Source organism: Neltuma alba, unplaced genomic scaffold, assembly GCF_004799145.2.
Source record: "Neltuma alba isolate B1F8T4 unplaced genomic scaffold, ASM479914v2 tig00006970_pilon, whole genome shotgun sequence".
Taxonomy (NCBI): Eukaryota; Viridiplantae; Streptophyta; class Magnoliopsida; order Fabales; family Fabaceae; genus Neltuma; species Neltuma alba.
The window spans coordinates 5,251-25,016 of record NW_021634638.1 but is presented as its reverse complement, the minus strand read 5'-3'; the positions used below and the strand labels follow the sequence as shown (position 1 = coordinate 25,016).

Sequence of the window (19,766 nt, the reverse complement as noted above, 5' to 3'; positions counted from 1 at the left end):
GAAGTTACTTTCTCAGATTATCACGTGCATTATATTTAATTACGAACACATAATTTCTCATCGTTTTGGAAATAGATTCCTTAATTTGATCAACGGATTAAAGGGTCCTATACTCCTATTCACCCTTTTGCAAAGCTGCCAGCACCTCATAAATATCGGACGACTTATTTTCTATATTATTTTTGTCGGAAATATACTAACATAATTCCACACAAAAATTAAAGGCAAAAAATCACAACTGGAATCAGAATAATTAAAAATGGTAGGAATGTAAGGTATTGAGGGAACCTAAGTGTCTGCCACTAAGAGGTATGCTGCCTCTGTACTCCCGAGAGCTGAGCCGTTGATTCATCGAAGATGGGGTCCTGATAGGAGATCCAAACCACCAATTTAATCCTGACCATTCAATTAATCAAACCATCCCAAACAGCCGTTTAAACCAGGGAATGGCCCAGGATTAAAGAAAATGGTTTAAAGGGTGCTCCTGCGGGACTGGCCGGTTGCCTTTGGGAATTGAAGTAAACGACGGCGACGGGGAGAGCAGGGCGTGTTTGGATGCAAAATTGCGCGTATTGAAATTGGCACGCTCTTCCGGCAAACACGCCTCCACGCCAGCCAGCGATCCCTCTCTTTGCTTGAACGCCACGAACACGTACCTATGTATCCCTGTCCGTGGGTTTGGCCCCATGTAACTCACCACTCTTTCCTGCATTATGTACATAAGCTGATCTCATCAACATATTTCAAAAACTACTTGATAATATCATAGTTTCAAATAGATCACTCTTTTTATATCATATTGGTTTAATAAAATAAGAAATGAATGAATAGGAACCATCGAGTCTCACTTAATATATAATTACCTTGGGTGGCATCAGAACCCTCTGGGATATCTACAACAATCCTGCAACACCATATATTTCTTTTTAGTACCCAATTAACCATGCCAAAATAAGATATGTGTGTGTGAGAGAGAGAGAGAGAGAGGGAATGTATGAATATATATACCAATGGAGCCACTCTCTGAAGGTTGGCTCGCTTGGACTTGGAGCATCAGGGTCCACCATACCTATCAAGGGTAAGGTTGTGAGTTTGAATCCTTAATTAAAGATAAGTATATAATGGCATACTAACCAGAGTGTATAGGTTGGCAGCATTGTTAGAAGGAGCAAGCACTCGAACATGGGGTTTGTCGGCAGCCAGAGAGGGTTTGATCTCACGGCCATTAGCCACCTGCTTCGATCCATACTGCCACCGTCAGCTTGGCCTCCGTCACAAACGGCTCCACGACGTCTCCGATGACCTTCCCCCCCGCCAGGGCCTCCATGAACCCACCCATTCCTTCTCCTTATTAATTGCTAAGGTTATTGTATTGAGCACACTCTGGTCTGGAACCAATCGTGTGTGTATATATGCACATAGGTTGATACGAGGGCGTGCCCTCTCGTAGCTTCGTCGCATGTAACACTGAGAGGATATGTTTGTTAAGAGAAACGTGGTGTTTGGGATTTTTAATGTGGGGGATCTGGGTGCGCGCCACGTAGCCAGGAAGAGTACGTGGAGGGGCACATGGCTTTCCCACTATCTTGGTGGCAACAAGCTACGTGTCTCTTATCTGTGCCTCTGACGGTTATTCAAATGTCACTTATTGTCTCGTCCCACTCCCAAATCTAAACGCGTCCTCATTATCCTTGCGGCTTAGCTTCCCACTTCTATTGTTATCTATAATATTCTCTGCAAAGTTCTTAATATAAGCTCTTGCTTTTCATTTTGATTTTAATTATAAGACTCCAATTCATTTTGTCTCTCATATTTATGTTTTTTTTTAAATAATCCTTCTAATAATGATAATTCTATCCAATACAATTAATTGGTAGGAATATTTTAGGAAAAATAACATCTATCTATTAAAAATAGCTAACTTAATTTATTTCTTTAATCTTTTTAAATTAGTCAACTAACTTTTATATTTATGACCGGAGGTAATATTTCAAGCGACAGACGTAACTCATATATATATATATACACACACACATATGTTAGCCCTACTTTGGCATTTCTTTTGCAGCTAGCATATTTGTTTTCGTGAAACAAGGGAAGGTTTTGGACATATATGCATATGCCTAAAAACTTGTCGGCTGATCATGATCTATTGGACTCTTCGTAATTATAGCTTTATATTGTGAATTATGAAATGATTTTTATCGCAATTTTTGCTATTAATTCAATAATATACTTTATATATATACTTACATGATTATTATTGGATTCAAAAATTAAATTTAAAATTCTTATGTTAAAAAAAACACTTATAACTTTTGTTCTTCGTTCTTTCTTTACTTCGTTGATAAATTAAATATTGAAGAGTCAAATACTGACAAAGATATTGCTTTCGCTTTCCTGAACTCAGCTCCCACTTAAGCATTTTGCTATTAGCTGTTTGAACCTTTTTTCAGTGTCGGAGCTTTTAAAAGTCAATATCTCATTAGATATTTCCCATATCGTTGACTTTATTATTTGATCATGTGCGTGGAGTTAAAAGTTTTTTCTTTTCAAATAATTGAAATTGATGTCATTAACATAATAACATCAAACCTTAACAGGAGGGGAAAAAATCATGCCGGATGAGCTTTCCTCCATCTAGAAGTCAACTCATTAACTCGAATCGATATTAGTTGATCGTAATAAATATTAAATATTACCGCTGGTCCTTAATATAGGACCTCGTTTGATTTTTATTTTGGTAATAAATATAAAACCTCAATCCACTTTGTCTCTAATATTTATGCATTTTTTTAAGATAATCCTTCTAACAATAGTAATTCTAACCAATACACAACACCTATTTATAACAAATAACTAACTTAACTTCTTTCCTTAATCTTCTCAAATTAGTCAACTAGTTTTTATAATTATGACTGGAAGTAGTGATTTGTTATTAAAAAAAAAAGACATGTAGTTGGAATTTTTCCTATTTAGAAATTAAATTGGATACACAAGTAATATTTCTTTGACACAAGCTCATTACACATCCATTATAATTGAGAAAATTATATTACTCCTCCGGTCCTTAATATAAGACCCAATTCTTAAGTTAGTTTTCGTCCTAAATATAAGACCCATTTCTCATATTTATCAATTTTCTCTAAATTACCCCTATGAATACTCCCTCAACCATGATCAAATAGAAGAAGGAGAGGGGGTATTAAGAAAGATGATTATGGTGTTTTAGGAAAAATGTGTCACTTTTCTTATACTTAACTAACTTACCTAACTTCCTTAATCTAATCAAATTAGTTAAAAGGGTCTTATATTTAAGACCGGAGGAGTATATAAGTAATTTGAATCTTGATAGATTCTAAGATAGAATTTTTCTAATCAAATCTAATCTGGACATCTATTTCAGTACAATCACGCTCTTATCACTTCAACTACTTTGTTTATTGTTTCCAAAGTCAAAAGATTTCAATTTTTGCCCTTTTATATAACGAGAAAAGACTTCAATTAAAATACTTTCCAAAATCAACACAAATTGTTAGTTAAAATAGTAAACAGTCTTACCTCGTAAGAAAAAGAACACGAGTTCAAAATTTGAAAAGCACACTTATTAAGAATATTTTAATTTTTAGTATTTTCAGTTTGACAGAAATTAGTTTCAAACGTAAAGTAATTTGAAGATATTTTAAGTTATAAAAAAAATTCTAATGTCAAAATAATACATTGGGCACCAAAAGCTGATTATCCAATTCTAATAAGCCCAGGAATTCGTATGTGGGCCTAGTTTCCTCCAAACGCGCTAAAGACAACCTTTGATATCGCCTCAAGTTAGTTCTAGCCCATAGTTTGCTATTGGGCCTCCGAACTGACACTTCAGTAAAGAACTTACCCGATGGGTTTTTAAAAAAAAACCTAATTATCATCACTAACAAGAATTGAGTCTAAAGAAATAAATTAATAAATCTCTATTAGGAGAGTAGCCTACAATTAGGATCCGATCATATCTTGAAGATGACTCCTTCCAATAAAAAGACACCTGTGGTTAGCAAAATGAGTCATTTTATTTATAAGCTGTAAATAATATAACCTACTATATATTTAATTATATAAGGCATGTTTTCATATACATTGTCTGAAATAAGTCGCATCTTTTTGATAACTGAAATAAGTCGGATTATTTATAAAATATTAAAAATGTGTTATTTGGGATGAGAATTAAAACGGGGATGTGATTTAGGAGAATAGAAATTGAGGGTGATTTAAAAGCGCATCAAGTTTGATATAAAATACTCAACAAATAAGTCTTGTTTTTATATTGATAAATTTCATTTTTTTATGATGCGATTTCTGTTTTTTAAAAAAGGAAAATCAGTTAGTAACGTTATTTATATATATGTTAAAAATAAAATCACAAATTTGAACTGAAATTTGAAATTTACTTAGTTGCCTTTATTTTTGTGTCATGATTATAATTAAATCATGATGATCTCATATCATGAAGGAAATTAATTTTCTTGAGTGAAAATAAATAGTGACAGGGGTTCCTAAAATATAAAATATGATAAATAGGATAATAATTTATAACTACTTTTTTTTTAAAAAAAAAACCCTCAATTCTGGCAACAAACAGGCAGATTTTGACGGCAGGTAAACAGGAAAATAATCTGCCTAATTATTCCTTGTACGCAAAGTAAAGAGATACAACAAACATGACACCAAGGGAGGTCAGTAGCATCTAAACTCTCACTCTCGCGTAAATCTCAAAATTAACCTTCCTCTAGCCAGAGGCTTATTTTGAAAAAAAAAATGTCAGGAAAAAACTAAAAATGAACATTTTTAAAATATTAAATTTTATTGTATATACACATTTCAATAATATGAGCGAGAATAATCGATGTTGTTTTTAATTTTGATTGGTTTTATACGTCAAAGCACAGCAGCAGCGGAGCAATATCACATCAATATCCATAACAGCCTCTGAATTCTGAATCCTATGTTTAAAATTGTTTTGGTAACTCTTCTAGCCTTCCTAACTAAAGACGTAATGTTGACTAATATTTTAATCTATATAATTTGATTGGCTGTTACTTTTATATACACAGTGGATTGGATTGAGTAATTTGTTAGAATTTTCATGAAATACATAAAATCTTTTATTTTGTAAAGATTGAATGGATTTATCCTTCATTTTATTTCTTAACTGTATCTACCACCTTGATTTTTTTAATAGTGCAATTTACCTACCATCTTTTTTTTGTTCTATTTTATCCCTAAACCTTTAAAGGGTAAAATTGCACCACTAAAAAAGTAAGTGTTGGGTGCATCTGAAAAATAAAATCAGAGATAAAATTATAACTTTAGCTTTTTGTAAATACTCCTCCGGTTCTTAATATAAGACCCATTTAACTAATTTGATTAGATTAAGGAAGTTGGGTAAGTTAGTTAATTATAAAAAATATGACACGTTTTTCCTAAAACACTAAAATCATCTTTCTTAATACCCCCTCTCCATCTTCTACTTGATTATGGTTATGGTATCTATAGGGATAATTTAGAAAAAATGGATAAATATGATAAATGAGTCTTATATTTAGGGTCAAAACCAACTCAATAATTAGGTCCTATATTAAGGACTGTAGGAGTACAATCTCCAACTGCAATGATTAATTAGCTAGATGGCACTTCTGCTAAGTGAGAGTTCAAAGAGCGAATAATTAATTAGAAATTAAAGCAAACTAAATCGGATGTATCTAATTCTAAAGAAGGACACAAGTTATTTTCTTAACACCAATGATTAATAACTTGTGATGTGCATGTCGTCTTCGTCATCCGGCTAGCCACCACACAAAATACCACTTCATTGGAGTACTTTTGCTCATAGTATGAAAATGTTTAGATGAAAATCAAATCATAGTTTTAAAAGTAATTTTACAGAATATAAAATAAATATGTGAAAAAAAATTTTATCTCGATTTATATGAAAAATTTTCTTAAAAGTATTTTTTTTTTGTACATCTAAACACCCCATAAGTCTCTCTATTGTTTCCAAATCATGTTAGTTTCTTGAGATTCCATTAAAACTCTATAGGCATCCAAGAGAGGATTTTTCTTCTTTAATGTATACTCCCTTCAATTCAAAATATAAGATGTCCTTAATCAATTCACATGAATTAAAGAATATTAATTGAGTAACTAAATGTATCTTAAATTGGTATAATCTATTTATTTTATCCTGATTAATGAGTGTGATTGAAAAATAATGAAATTACTTTTTAAATATGTTTTTATTATTCATCGCCTCTTTCCAGTATTTAAAACTTTCTCCTCTTTTTGCCAAAAACAAAAAATTTCTCTTCTCATTACAATAAGGGGTAAACATAGAAGACTATCATTAATTGCCCTATTAATATCTTATATTTTAGACTAAAATTTTTTTTCTAAAAAGCTTTTTATATTTTAAATCGGAGAAGTGAGAGAAGCGTCAACCATTTGATATTATAAATGAGGCCGCACTCATCACTTCTCATGAAAAAATTTACTGTCACAAAACCATTGGCATCCAAGCGGCGTCTTGACTTGACAAATCCAGCAGCCATCCATTTGAGCGTCTTACTGCAAAGAGCAGAGCAGCTTCATGGCTAAGTTTTGTCGAAAGCACAATTAGAATTAATTTGAGAAAATTAATATGGCGGTCCTTATAATTTTATCAGATTTTGAATTAGGTCCTTATAATTTTTTTCTTTTTTATTAAATTCTTATTGTTTGCTCTGTTAATAATGTAAGTCCTTCAGTTAATTCAGCCGTTAATTTAAGCTAACATCGTCTTCTTCTTTCTCCATCGCATTGTCTCCGCACTCAGTTCTCTTTCTCCCCTCTGCCCATTCATTTCCCGTCCCTCTCATCTTTGTCTATTCTTTCAGTTTCTCTCTCTCCTCTCCAAATCTCTTTCTCCACCATCATCTTCTTTATCTCTTCTTACAAAGGCTTTACTCTTAAATTTCAAATATTTCTTTCTCACAGCTGTAATAGTACCCGCTGCCTCCTTCATTCTAGCTATGCATATGGTGAACAGAATTTTCATGGAAAAGGAAAAAAAAACACAGAGCACTACAAAGTAACAGAGTATGTAGTGTTGGCCTATATATTTTGTTGACATCGACAAATTAATTCCCAGATGTGCTGTGGATCACTGATGGTCATCCAAAATATCGATATATAATATATTTGACCAAGAATTTCTATACGAAAAGTGCTATTGGATTTCCATTCAAACTTACTCAACTCGGCTCCAATTTCATTCTATAAACTCAACAATATTGTACAAGACATTATACTTTAGTTTTCACTTTTATTCCACCTCTGATCGAAAATGTGGTAGAAAAATAGGGTCTTTAAGAATTCACTTAAAAGTATGTGTATATTACTACAAGAGGAGATAAAGAAGAAGACGAGAAACAATATGAAGTAACGATGAGAGAAGAGACAAAAAAACTGAGAGAGGAGATAAAGAAGATGATGGTGGGGAGAGGGGACAGGAAGGGGAGAGTGGAGAGAGAAGCTAGACAGTGCGACCGAGAGAGAGATAAAGAGAAAACGGTGTTAATTCAAATTAATGGCTGAATTAACAGAAGAGCTTACAGTATTAACAAAGTAAACAATAAGGATTTAATAAAAAAGAAAAAAACTATAAGGACCTGATTCAAAATATGATAAAACTGTAAGGACAATTATATTAATTTTCCCAATTAATTTTTAATCATCCCATCTCTCTTGGTCAAAAAAATCAGCCCATCTCAGATTTGTAGAATCATCCTGAATTTCTCTACTATATAGGCCCTGTTTTGTCATCACATTTAAGGGTTAGCTTGGATTCCTGATTACGGATTAAAATACTTATAAACACATTTTTACGTTAATTGAGATAAAAAAATTTTTATATATTTATCTCGTATTTTATAAATCACAATTAAAAAATATTTCAAACATGCCCTAAAATTATTTATAAGAGCGTTTTACGTCAGTTGAAATAAAACTCTTTTCACATACTTATCTCATTATAAAAGCGCCATGATTTTTATGAAAACAATAGCCATGACGTTCTTATACTACTTCCGATCCTTAATATAAGAGTTTGTTTGACTTTTATTTTAGTCTTAAATATAATATCTCAATTTACTTTATGTCTCATATTTATCCACTTTTTTCTACGATAGTCCTTGTAGTAATGATAATTTTAGCTAATACACTTGATTAGCAAAGAATATTTTAGAAAAGTCAACATATATTTATTACAAATAACTAACTTAACAAACTTTTTTAATCTACTTAAATTAGTCAACTAACTCTTAAAAAAGAAAGTAGTATAACTTTTAAAGCGGATATTTAAATCGAAGGATTAATACGTATTTTTTCATAGACAAATTAAAAGCGCGGATGGAAGACCTTCTAAAAATAAGCCAAAATGCCCAACAACAGGTGCTTTTTATTATTCATTATTCAGATATTCAATTGAAATAAAACCTCATGCATCAGGTCCATGTGTTCATTTTTGTGTTCTTAACATACGGGAGTAATAAGATTATTTTGATATATATCATTTCTGATTATTAATATAAGAGTTAATTGACTAATTTGGGTTGATTAAGAAAATGTGTTAAGTTAGTTATTTGTAAATAAATAGGTGTTATCTTTTCTAAAATACCTTTATTAATTATGTGTATTAGTTAGAACTACTATATATTTGATAGAATTTTTAACATATACAACTATTACAAAACTTTGGACAAAAATGAATAAATATAATAGAAAAAATAAATTAGGATTTTGTATTCAGAATCAAATTGAAAGTCAAACTAACTTTTATATTAAAGATAATATGTGTGTGTGTATGATCTCATGAATGACGTTATGAACATCTTTGATTTTCTTGGCTTATAATAAATGTGATTGTACGCGCTGTGATTAAAACATGAGATGTCTTCCTGATTAGAGGCAGCTTTTTTTTTTTTTACCGGATCCTGATTAGAGACATTAAATGTCATATCCCTGCATAATTTATAGAGGGAAAGATAATCACAAATCAAAAATAAGTGTGGATGTCATTATAAAGATAGAACATAATTCAATAACAAGAAGATCTTCGCATGCTTGCCGCTTGCACTACTCTAAAAGATGAATAAAAGACTGTGTTGATCCGTGGTTAAAAGACACGAATGATGCAAAAATTATTTTTATTTTGGATCTTATTTTCTAAAATATCTTTTCAAAATAATTCTCACAAAAATTTCTTAACTTTATTTTTCTCAATTACTACTAATTAGAGTTAAGAGTTGAGTGATGAGAAATTAAAAATATTGCCTAAGAAAGACATCAAATTTGAGCACAAAGGACTGAAAAAAAAAAATATGTTTGTTGCCGTGAGTCATAACGCACCCGTTCGTTTTATAGGGAATTCAAATTTACGACATCAAATTTTTAAAATAATCTTAAAAAATTCGTCTGGTGTTACTTAAATTACAAGATCTGATTAAAAAAATCTTGTTAAACTTTCTTATTATGACTAGATTCGACTTGAATTTAACGAGCCAATGATGATAAATGTTAAAAGGTTTGTTGGGGAAAAAAAAAAAAGGAAGAGAAAGTGATCCCTCCTCAGTGTGTATGGTCTGTAAAGTATGAGGACTTTGTAATGATGATCTTATCCACAGGGCGCTGGCAATTGACTAAGAAATTAAAGGTTGATGGCTGGATTTGGTTCTTTTTTCAACTCGAAGTGAAGATAGGTCTACCTTGTTTTTATAAGTTGTCAACGTTTTAGCAATATTATTACCTTCATGAAATTGTTTAACGATGATGTAATAATTAATTAATTACTCCTATTAAAGCATCATTGAATATAATAATTCGTTTTGACATACTGTTTTTTTTTCCTGGCTTACCACAAAAATTACTCTAACTTTTTAGGAGGTTATAACTATTTATGTATTCAAATATTTCTATACAAATCTTGACTAGAGATATCTTATTTAAAGAAAATTGAGTTTCTTCCTCTTTATCAAATCGCAGACAAATAGTTAGAAGTATTAATTAATCATTATTTTACTGTTTATTTTCTGATTTCTTTTTCTTTTTCTTTGTGTAGAGAAATTGTGTCATCAGAAATACAGGTGAATTTTATAATAAAACTCCCTACTTGTTCCAAAAATCAAATAGGAAAAGATAACGTATAAAATCAATTGAATATCTATAAATTATGTATAAATCACACGATCAAAGCCATTAAAATCCCAAAATCACAACCCTTAATTAATTGAAAAAATAAGTTTATCATCAGAGCTGATGATAAATAATATAATATGGCATCCCAGAAAGTATAAAACCATCACTTTTTTAATAGCGCTATACTAGTATACATTTTCAACAAAACTACTGTTGGGCATATCTATCTTTAAACTTGTGATATTATTTTTTTAATAAAAGAACAAATGAAAAGCAAAGCACATATCAAAGATTTTCCACGATAAAACACCCCCATATCTGACTAATCCATCAAATAAAACACAAAAATCAAAAGGGACGGAAAAGATGAGGAAATTAAACAAAAAACAAAAGCATGGCATGTGCCATTGCACCAAGTAGTCCAAAAGCTTAATTAGGTATATGTATTTTTGAATCATACGAAGGTTGAATTTCTAATGGAAGAGTGTACGTGTATTCTAAAGTTTGACCAAGTTTTAAAAAAATTTAGGTCATCACATTTTGGGTAGTAGCCCCCACGTCCCAAGAGAAGCAACATATCGATCGTTGCTTCTATATCCGCAACAAAACGAAAAAGTTATTAATTAATAATTTATATTTGGTCAACAGCACATGGCTTACTCCTTTTCTTTTCTTTTTTCAAAATAACACTATGTATGATTGCTATGAATTTACTTTGAGGTCTGAACTCTAAGACCCTTAGCGTGCAAGGAAAAAAACAGAGAGAAAGATGTATTTTTTTTTTTACATCTTATTTTAAGCAGGGTGCAGATATTTATCAAAACTCAAAAGCAATTGTAGTATTCCTTTTTTAATACGAGAATGAGTAGTTTTTTTTTTTTTTTAAATCTTCATAGGTCGTCACGAGGAAAAATCTGGCTTTTGTATATATAAGAGTGATGCGTTTTTTCTGATATAGCAAGGGGCTCATTGAGACACACTAAACGAGGTTGTAAAACTATAGGGTACTAATTTAATAATTTCGTTCAAAGAGCATTTAGATTAAAATTCCACATTTGTGTCAGATCCATTTGACAAAAACGTACGTCTTTGGCACTGAAGACTGTTTCCCCCCCATAAATTACGTATTTGTTATGACTTTAATGGATCAGCTCTTACAAACACAGTAACATTTTTTGGAACTAAATTTGTCTACATATATCAATGTCAAAATTAATTGAAATATATTTTAATTTAACTAGGGGCTTAAAACATAATGCTACGTCCACTAGTCATGTCTAACGTCATGGTTCCACAAATAGGTTTACGGTCATTGGGTGATTTGAGTTTCATTTCAAAATTGATTTATGCACTTCAGCTAATTAGCACTCAACTTTCTCAGAACTAATGATTTAACAGATCGGGGAAGCATTTAATACAATTTATTTTTTATCTCCACATTTCAAATAGCGTGATAGCGAAGTGTGGGGAGCAATGATGGGATATGTAAGAAATTAAGCTAGTGTGAATTAATTAAGACAACTCGACAGAGTACACACACACACGCACACACAAATGCAATGTATCTTGCTCAAATTAATTATATAGTGTTTTCTATCACTCCAATCTTCATTATAAAGCATCTCAAAATTATTACTTTATCATAACCAAAAAAAAGTGGGCAAATCATTAAATTTGTTTATTTTACAAAAAATAATTTCAAATTTGTCCTTAATTAAAATAATAAATCATGCACCCTCATCTTACTTAGTGACTATAATAAGGATGACTTATTCTTTCTATAAAAGACAGACTCGAATCGTATATGATACTCCCTTTGATCCATAATATAAGTTACTTTAATTAATTCGTCAGAATTAAAAAAAATGGTAGTTAACTCATAAAATCTGTTTCAAATTTTTTTTTTCAGCTTTACCTATATCAAATAAGGTAGTAGAAGAGAGAAAAATATAAAAAAGTTATATTTAAGCATTAATTACAAGGATAAAAGTGAGAAATAAGCATTAATTATTTTCCAAGTAACATATACTCCTCTAGTCCTATTTATAGGGCAAAGATAGAAGACATTTTTTGGTTCTATTTATAAGACACTGATAGAAATTTTTTGTATAAACGTACAATTTTACTCTTTATTTATTATTGTGTTAACTTTATTTACACGAGGTATAATGTATATCAAATAGGGATAAAGTTGGAAAGTTATTGAACTTTAAATAAGAGTTAATGAAATTTAATGTTTTTCTTAGTCTGTGTAAAACATATTAGAAGTAACTTATAAATAGGACCAAAAGAGTATTTGCTATGCCATTCTTCTAGAAGGGACTTATACTGTGGAGTAGTGGGAGTATATATAAATATAGCATGAGCATACAAATGTACTACTATTAGATTTCCATGTGATAGCCAAAATGCCAAAGCTGAAACGAAGAATAGATCTAAAACATAGTGAAGTGAGCAAAGTCAAGGCACTATGTTTGATGGGAATGAAGAAAAGTACAGTTAACAGAACATGGGAATTAAATCAGAAAGACAGAGAGGGGAGGAAGGCAGAAAGGCCTTTTTAAGAGCGCGCGCGCGCACATACAAACATACATACATACATATAGCAGCAATATTCAAAGACTTTGAATGGAGATTGGAAGGTATTTTTCTTTGGGCGGTCGAGGAAAAGAAAACAAAGGTCTCACGTAATGAATCATTACACAGAACAAATTAATGAGAGAGAGAGAGAGAGAGAGAGAGCCTTTGTCTTTCTCTTTCTCTTTCTCTTTCGCTTTCTCTTTGCTGCTGCTTGGTTGGCTTTAATTTTGGTTGATTTCAAGTGGTCGGTTTCCGAGTCAAACTCATCAGATACATTAATTCATCAAACACCCTCTCTCTCTCTCTCTCTGTCTCACACACACACACAGAGTTCGACACAGACAGTGGATTCCTTAACCTTTAGACACGTTGAAGATGGCGAACATATCCAACTTCAAAGGCTAATGATCTGTGGCTGCAAAGTCAATATTATTTCCTGTTTACGTACGCATGACGGCCAGCTCACGTACGTATGGCCACCAAAGAGAGGCTTTGCCCTCAATGGAATCATATCGTACGAGTTTACGTTCAAGAACATCACATGGGATGGCTCAATAGGTGGCGATTTGATGAACTCTAATCTGATGATTCATTAATATTAGTATTACATCTGTATATAAGTATCTAGAATTTCTAGACTTCTTTGCTGTGTTTGGTGCTGTCGCTAGCAACTTAAATGATTGAGCTTCTTTGCACAAGAAGAACACTTATATATAGTAGAAGCTTATTTGCCTTTATCAAATAAAATATCCACATTAATTTATATATGTATATATACTTACGTACATGTAGATTAAAACAAGATGTTAATATTTAAAAATAGAAATTAGAAATAAATGACCTTTTTTTTTTAAATTTACATTCATATTACTTTTTCTTTCTTAAATACAACATACCCACGCAAACAAACACGAGTAAATTAACGTGTGGATGAAATCCTAATAACGTGGCTTTGTTGACTTTGTAAATTTTGGTCAAATGGTCGATCGATATATTCATTTGCAGACAAAATAATTTGATTCATCACAATTCTCCAAAATCTAGCTAGTCCAACCTGGAGCCGTAAAACGTATTGAGAGGGAAAAAAAAATCAAATTCAATATATAAACCGGCTTCAATTCCCAAAGTGTTAATTAACATGATAAAAAGTCAATTTTGACGACATAAAAGTTCATAGCGAGCAATCGGATATAATTATTTTTCCCAATGTAATAAAAGCACAACTTGTGTACTTTTGATCTTCTTAATTGAGAATTCCTAACTATGGGCTAAAATCATAAAACAGCTTAATTAGTTACATCAATGAAATTAACTAGTGCACCGGCATTAACCAAAAAGAAAAAGGCAGCATGGAGACACAATTAACTTTTGGGGCTGTTAATTAATATTTGGCTAAAAAAGGAAGCTTTTCGGCAATAAGCTTGAATGAGCTTTGAAATATTTAACACATGCTACAAAATATAGAGACGTGCGTGCGATGGAGAACAATTCCAAACACAAAACGACATGAAGACAGACAAAACACGCAGAGCCACATTTTATGATCGCAGAAACAAAATTGCACTTAATATGCCTTCTTGTTTGCTTCTGACCAACAGATCGTTAGCCCCACACACACACACACACACACATTATATTGTTCTCCACCGCTTAGACATCGTCGTACGTATACTCATTTTGCCGAATACACATTTTTAGTGTATTCAAAGATTTTGTGCTGCATCAATTTCGGCGCCCCATTGCATGTTCTTATCGAGTCTATTTTTTTAAAAACAAAATTTATTTTCCACTTGCGGCCATATACACGTACTCCTCCGGTCCTAATTATAAGACCCAATTGACTTATTTGAGGAGATTAAGGAAGTAAGTTAAGTTGGTTATTTATAATAAATAAGTGTTGTCATTCCTAAAATATCCTTGCTAATTAAGTATATTGGCTAAAACTATCATTATTAGAAGGATTATCTTGGAAAAAAATGCCATAAATATAAGAGACAAAATAGATGGGTCTTATAATTAGGACCAAATAAAAAGTCAAATTGGGTCTTATAATAAGGACCGGAGGAAGTAACTTATTACGATTATTCCTAATGAAATTCAATATATATACTGTTTTTATTCTCAATGTAAGACATGATTAGTTAATTTAAGTAGATAAAGATGTTAGTTAAATTAGTTAATATGATATGGTTTAAGCACTTCTGAGCATCTTTTTTTAATTCCTTCCTTCATTCTTTTACTTGATCATTGTTGAAAAATATTAATAGAGTTAATTTTAAAAAAAATTGGTAAATATATGAAATAAATATTACTCCAATTAGGCTGGTCAGGAGTATAGATCTTCTCTATCTCTATCTGGTGCTATAAATAACGATAAAGTATAATTCAAACATTAATTTTATAATCATACTACACTGGAAATATTTGGCCAAAAAAAAAAATAATACACTAGAAATACGTGGGATAATATTGGTTAGAGGCATGTCATAAATAATTATAAAGTGGCGTTGTTAATTATTATTTCTTATATTCGACTGGGGATGCGCAAATCACTCAATTTTGCATCATATATGCTATAACCATTATGATCTATTATCATTTTTTCACACACACACACACACTGCCAACCTCACACGCATATACTCCTCCGGTCCTTATTATAAGACCCAATTTGACTTTTTATTTGGTCCTAATTATAAGACCCAATCCATTTTATCTCTTATATTTATGCATTTTTTCCAAGATAATCCTTCTAATAATGATAGTTTTAGCCAATATACTTAATTAGCAAGGATATTTTAGGAATGACAACACTTATTTATTATAAATAACCAATTTAACTTACTTCCTTAATCTCCTCAAATAAGTCAATTGGGTCTTATAATTAGGACCGGAGGAGTATATTATTAGATAGTCGGTCATATGTAATGTATTTGTCTTTGATATGAAAATATTGGTTTAGAATTACAAAATTAATATAGTATTATAGTGACTTGTTTATATATCATGATTTTAGTAGTTTCTGACGTCACACACACGCACACACACCAAATCTTTCTTACCGCATTTAGATTTTTCATCTATGATACGAGAAGGAGATCATCAAAATCATGACACAAAGCCAACCCATAAAATTGCTTGGGAAAATGGAATAAAAAATACTTGTTAAATCTCAAGAAAACAGATACGTTCTACTCCTCTGGTCCTATTTATAAGATACTTCTAACATGTTTCACACAGACCAAGAAAAACTTTAAACTGCATAACTCTTTATTAAAATGTAGCAACTTTCCAACTTTACTCCTATTTAATATATACTCTTTTTAAAAACAATAACTATCTACACTATAATAAATGAAGGACAATATGATACATTCATAATAAAAATTTAATGAAGTGACTTATAAATAGGACCAAAGAAAACCTTCTCTCTCTACCCTATAAATAGGACCAAAAGAGTACTCCTCTAATAGTTTTGGCTACTTTTATAATAATTTTGACAAGTCAAAATCTTTTAAAATCACCTGTTCGTTATTTTGAAATTCAATAGGTATTTTTCTGTTGTTATTCCTAATTACTTTTATTTTGAATATTTCTCAAAATTTCAATTAGAATAAATTCATCATGTAACAACCAAATAATTATTTATTTTTTATAAATAAATACATAAATTAAATGAACTGTAATCAACCAAGTCCGACGATAAAAGTAGGAACCAAACTTGACGCCGTAATTTCTTCTTCGTCCATTCACTCATTTCCGTACTCCATCTCCAACTCCAAGTCCCAGATCCCTCGTGCTCGTGGCGTTGCCATAAAAAGTTCGGCGACTAATAACACAATCCCACGTCTCTTCCTCCACGTAACCGGATAAGACCTTCCGCGTGACCGAGCCTACCGGTTTCTCCAAGCCAAGAGCGGGGCCCACCCCTGCATTATTGAGTCCACGTGTCCCACAATGCTGACGCAATTAATATCAGCTGCCCGCTAAGCCATCCAATAAAAATGGATTTCTAAAAAAAAAAAAAAAGGGCGCAAGCAGGCAAGCAGCATGCCATGCTTTTCAATAAAAGCAAACTCGCTTTTTGTGTGGACCCCGCGATGGTTCCTGCTGTCACGACTCCTGCATCGCCACGTACACCCAAGTCATTTAGTCATTATATTTATTTTTTAAAAAAATAGTTCTTCTAATAATAGTAGTTTTAGCCAATAAATTTGACTAACAAGGATATTTAAGAAAGACAACACTTTTTTATTACAAATAACTAATTAATTTATTTTCTCAATCTTCTCAAATTAGTTAACTATTTTGTATATTTAGGACATGAGGTGGTATAAGAATTTGTTAGACTTTTATTTTAGTCATAAATATAAAATTTTAATATATTTTGTCTCTTATACTTATTCATTTTTTTAAAGTAGTCTTTATAATAATAGTAGTTCTAGACTATATACTTAATTATTGAAAGTATTTTAAGAAAAAAATACCTATTTATTATAAATAACTAATTTAACTAATTTTTTTATATTAAGGATTGGAGATAGTAGAATTAAATAATAAAAATAATAATCCCATGCAAATCATATTACTTTCCAATTATTATTACTACTTGCTAGCACGCCAATACGACCCTTTACGTCCACGTGTCCGGGACACGTGCCAACCCTCCGGTGACCTTTCGCCGGAATTATGGACTCCCTGTCGGGGTCTCTTGTACCACTCTTGGTTAATTAACGTTCTATATCCTGCCTTTACTTTCACTTCAGTTTGTCTCCTTCAATCTCCTTCTCATAAAGAAAGAACAAAATATAAAACGGCAACAAAGACAAGAAATAGTTGTTATACCTAGAGAGACCACTTATATGAATTGCTAACACGTCCAATCGACACACCACAGATAGTTCTGAATTTTAATATTCATTATATATTTTCCACTTCATTTAAATTCGGTGATAGGGAAGCAGGTCATGTGCTTCGAAGTGATGGAATGATTTTTTTTTTTTAAATATTTTTTTGGGTTTCGTGATTTGTTCAAGTAATCTTGTTGGGGTGATGCGTTACCACATTAGGAGGGAAAAAACAATGGTCTACAGTATCATGGCAATAATGGAAACTTTGAATTAATTAAAAAAAGTGGGGGGAAAAGATTTGGTGGATATTGCTGCTACTTTCAGAAAACAGATAGGAAATGAAGGAAAATCTGAAACAAAGAAATATAAACTAACCATTCATTCAATACAAATGAAAAAGATTAGAAAATGTTACAGGTATTATGGAAGCCGCCGGCAGAAGAGGCAATATCCAACCAGAAGCTATATGTGGGTATAGCTATATAGCCCAGAAAAGTAGGCGGGGAAATCTATAAGCAAATAAAATCAACCTGTTTGGCTGACTTTAATGATTTACTAATTACAAACAACATTACATGAAGTCATTAACATCTAAAATCTCTGGGATTTCAAACTTGAACATGTTGCTGCTGTTATAGCTCTCTCTTTCATCCTCCGTGCTGCAGCTTCCTCCATTGATGTACGTTGAATTCGAATTCGATGGTGTGGATTGAACTGAGGCCAAGCTGAAGTTGGTGTTGTTATTATTCTGCAGGTCCATAAGATTCTGATACTGATTATCGGAACTGTAGTATTGGAAGCTCGGTAACAATTCAGGAACATAGTCCTGTGTTAGAGCATTAGTTGAAGAAGCTATCCCACTGTTATTGTTTTGCCAATCGCCAAACTCGGCGAAGTTCGCAGAAATGTAAGGATCTAGATCTACATTGGGTTGGAGCATTGGCTGTGATCCAGGTAAAGCCATTTCTTGTTGAAACAGTGAGGCATCTGGGATTTGTTGATTGCAGAAGTTGAGGTTTTGGGGATGATCTCTTCGTTGAGTTGAAAGGAGGGAAGAAGCTAGCTTGAGAAAGTGTGGGTTAAGTAAAGGAGCCTGCATGCCGCCGAGTTGCAGGCTTGAAAGATCGTTATTGTTGAGGTGTGAGGAAGAAGATGATGAAGCATAGAGAATGGAAGAGAGGTCCAGAAGGTCTAAACGTGGGGAGTGAGTCACAGGATCAATCCCCATACGAAGAAGCCTCTTACGAATGTGAGTGTTCCAGTAGTTCTTTATCTCGTTGTCTGTTCTTCCCGGCAAACGAGAAGCAATCGCCGACCACCTTCACAAATTCAAAAATCAATAAGCATGAACCCAAACAAGGAACTATGAGAGAAGAATGAGAGATTCATTCTCAGTGAAGAATATTGGTAATTACTTGTTGCCGAGAATGCTGTGAAGCTGAATGATGGTCTCCTCCTCTTCGAAAGAGAAACGACCTCGTTTGATATCTGGCCGGAGATAGTTGGTCCAACGGAGACGACAGCTCTTTCCACACCTTTGCAACCCTAATAATAATGGTCAAAAGCAAACAAACCGCCCATTAATATGCAAGAAGAAGACTAAAGGAATAAGGAAAGAAAGAAAGAGACGTGATATAGATATATACCAGCATTCTTAGGAAGTGTCCTCCAGTTGCCATAGCCATGCTTCTGAATATAATCAATGAGTTTCTGATCTTCTTCAGGAGTCCAGGGGCCCTTCTTCAGACCATTCTTGTCACAACAAGGTGATCTTCCCATGTCGTTTCGGATATAATTTGCTTCAACTCGGTCCCTAGGCTTTTGAAGACGTAAGAGAATAGCCAGAGAAGATCACAGAGAAGAAGAATAAGAAGAACTATGAATTGTGAGGCGAATGCAAGGAACGTAATGGAACGTAGTGATGGAGGTATAAATAGGAGAGAAGGAAGGAGATTGAAGATGGGAGTGTGAGAAACAGAGGGAAGTCAAATGGATTCGGTGCCGTCCTGTTATCTCTTCTGCTACGTGTCCCTTCTCCTCACAAAAAATCTCTCTCTCTCTCTCTCTCTCTCTAGTTATCTAGACATATAATTCTACTCATACGTAGACATCCTAATAAAA

General features: G+C 32.4%; 1 protein-coding gene and 1 pseudogene across 1 annotated transcript; both read right to left on the bottom strand.

Moving 5' to 3' along the window:
- Window positions 1-302: 302 nt before the first annotated feature.
- LOC114751528 (protein MOTHER of FT and TFL1 homolog 1-like) lies at window positions 303-1,339 on the bottom strand (annotated as a pseudogene).
- Window positions 1,340-18,037: 16,698 nt separating this feature from the next.
- On the bottom strand, window positions 18,038-19,524 carry LOC114751529 (transcription factor MYB102-like). The gene is made up of 3 exons (XM_028940189.1): window positions 19,292-19,524; window positions 19,061-19,190; window positions 18,038-18,964 (listed from the first exon to the last, which is right to left on the bottom strand). Exons 1-3 carry the CDS (start codon window positions 19,422-19,424, stop codon window positions 18,217-18,219), a joined length of 1,011 nt encoding a protein of 336 aa, XP_028796022.1. The 5' UTR covers window positions 19,425-19,524; the 3' UTR covers window positions 18,038-18,216.
- Between the last annotated feature and the right edge of the window lie 242 nt (window positions 19,525-19,766).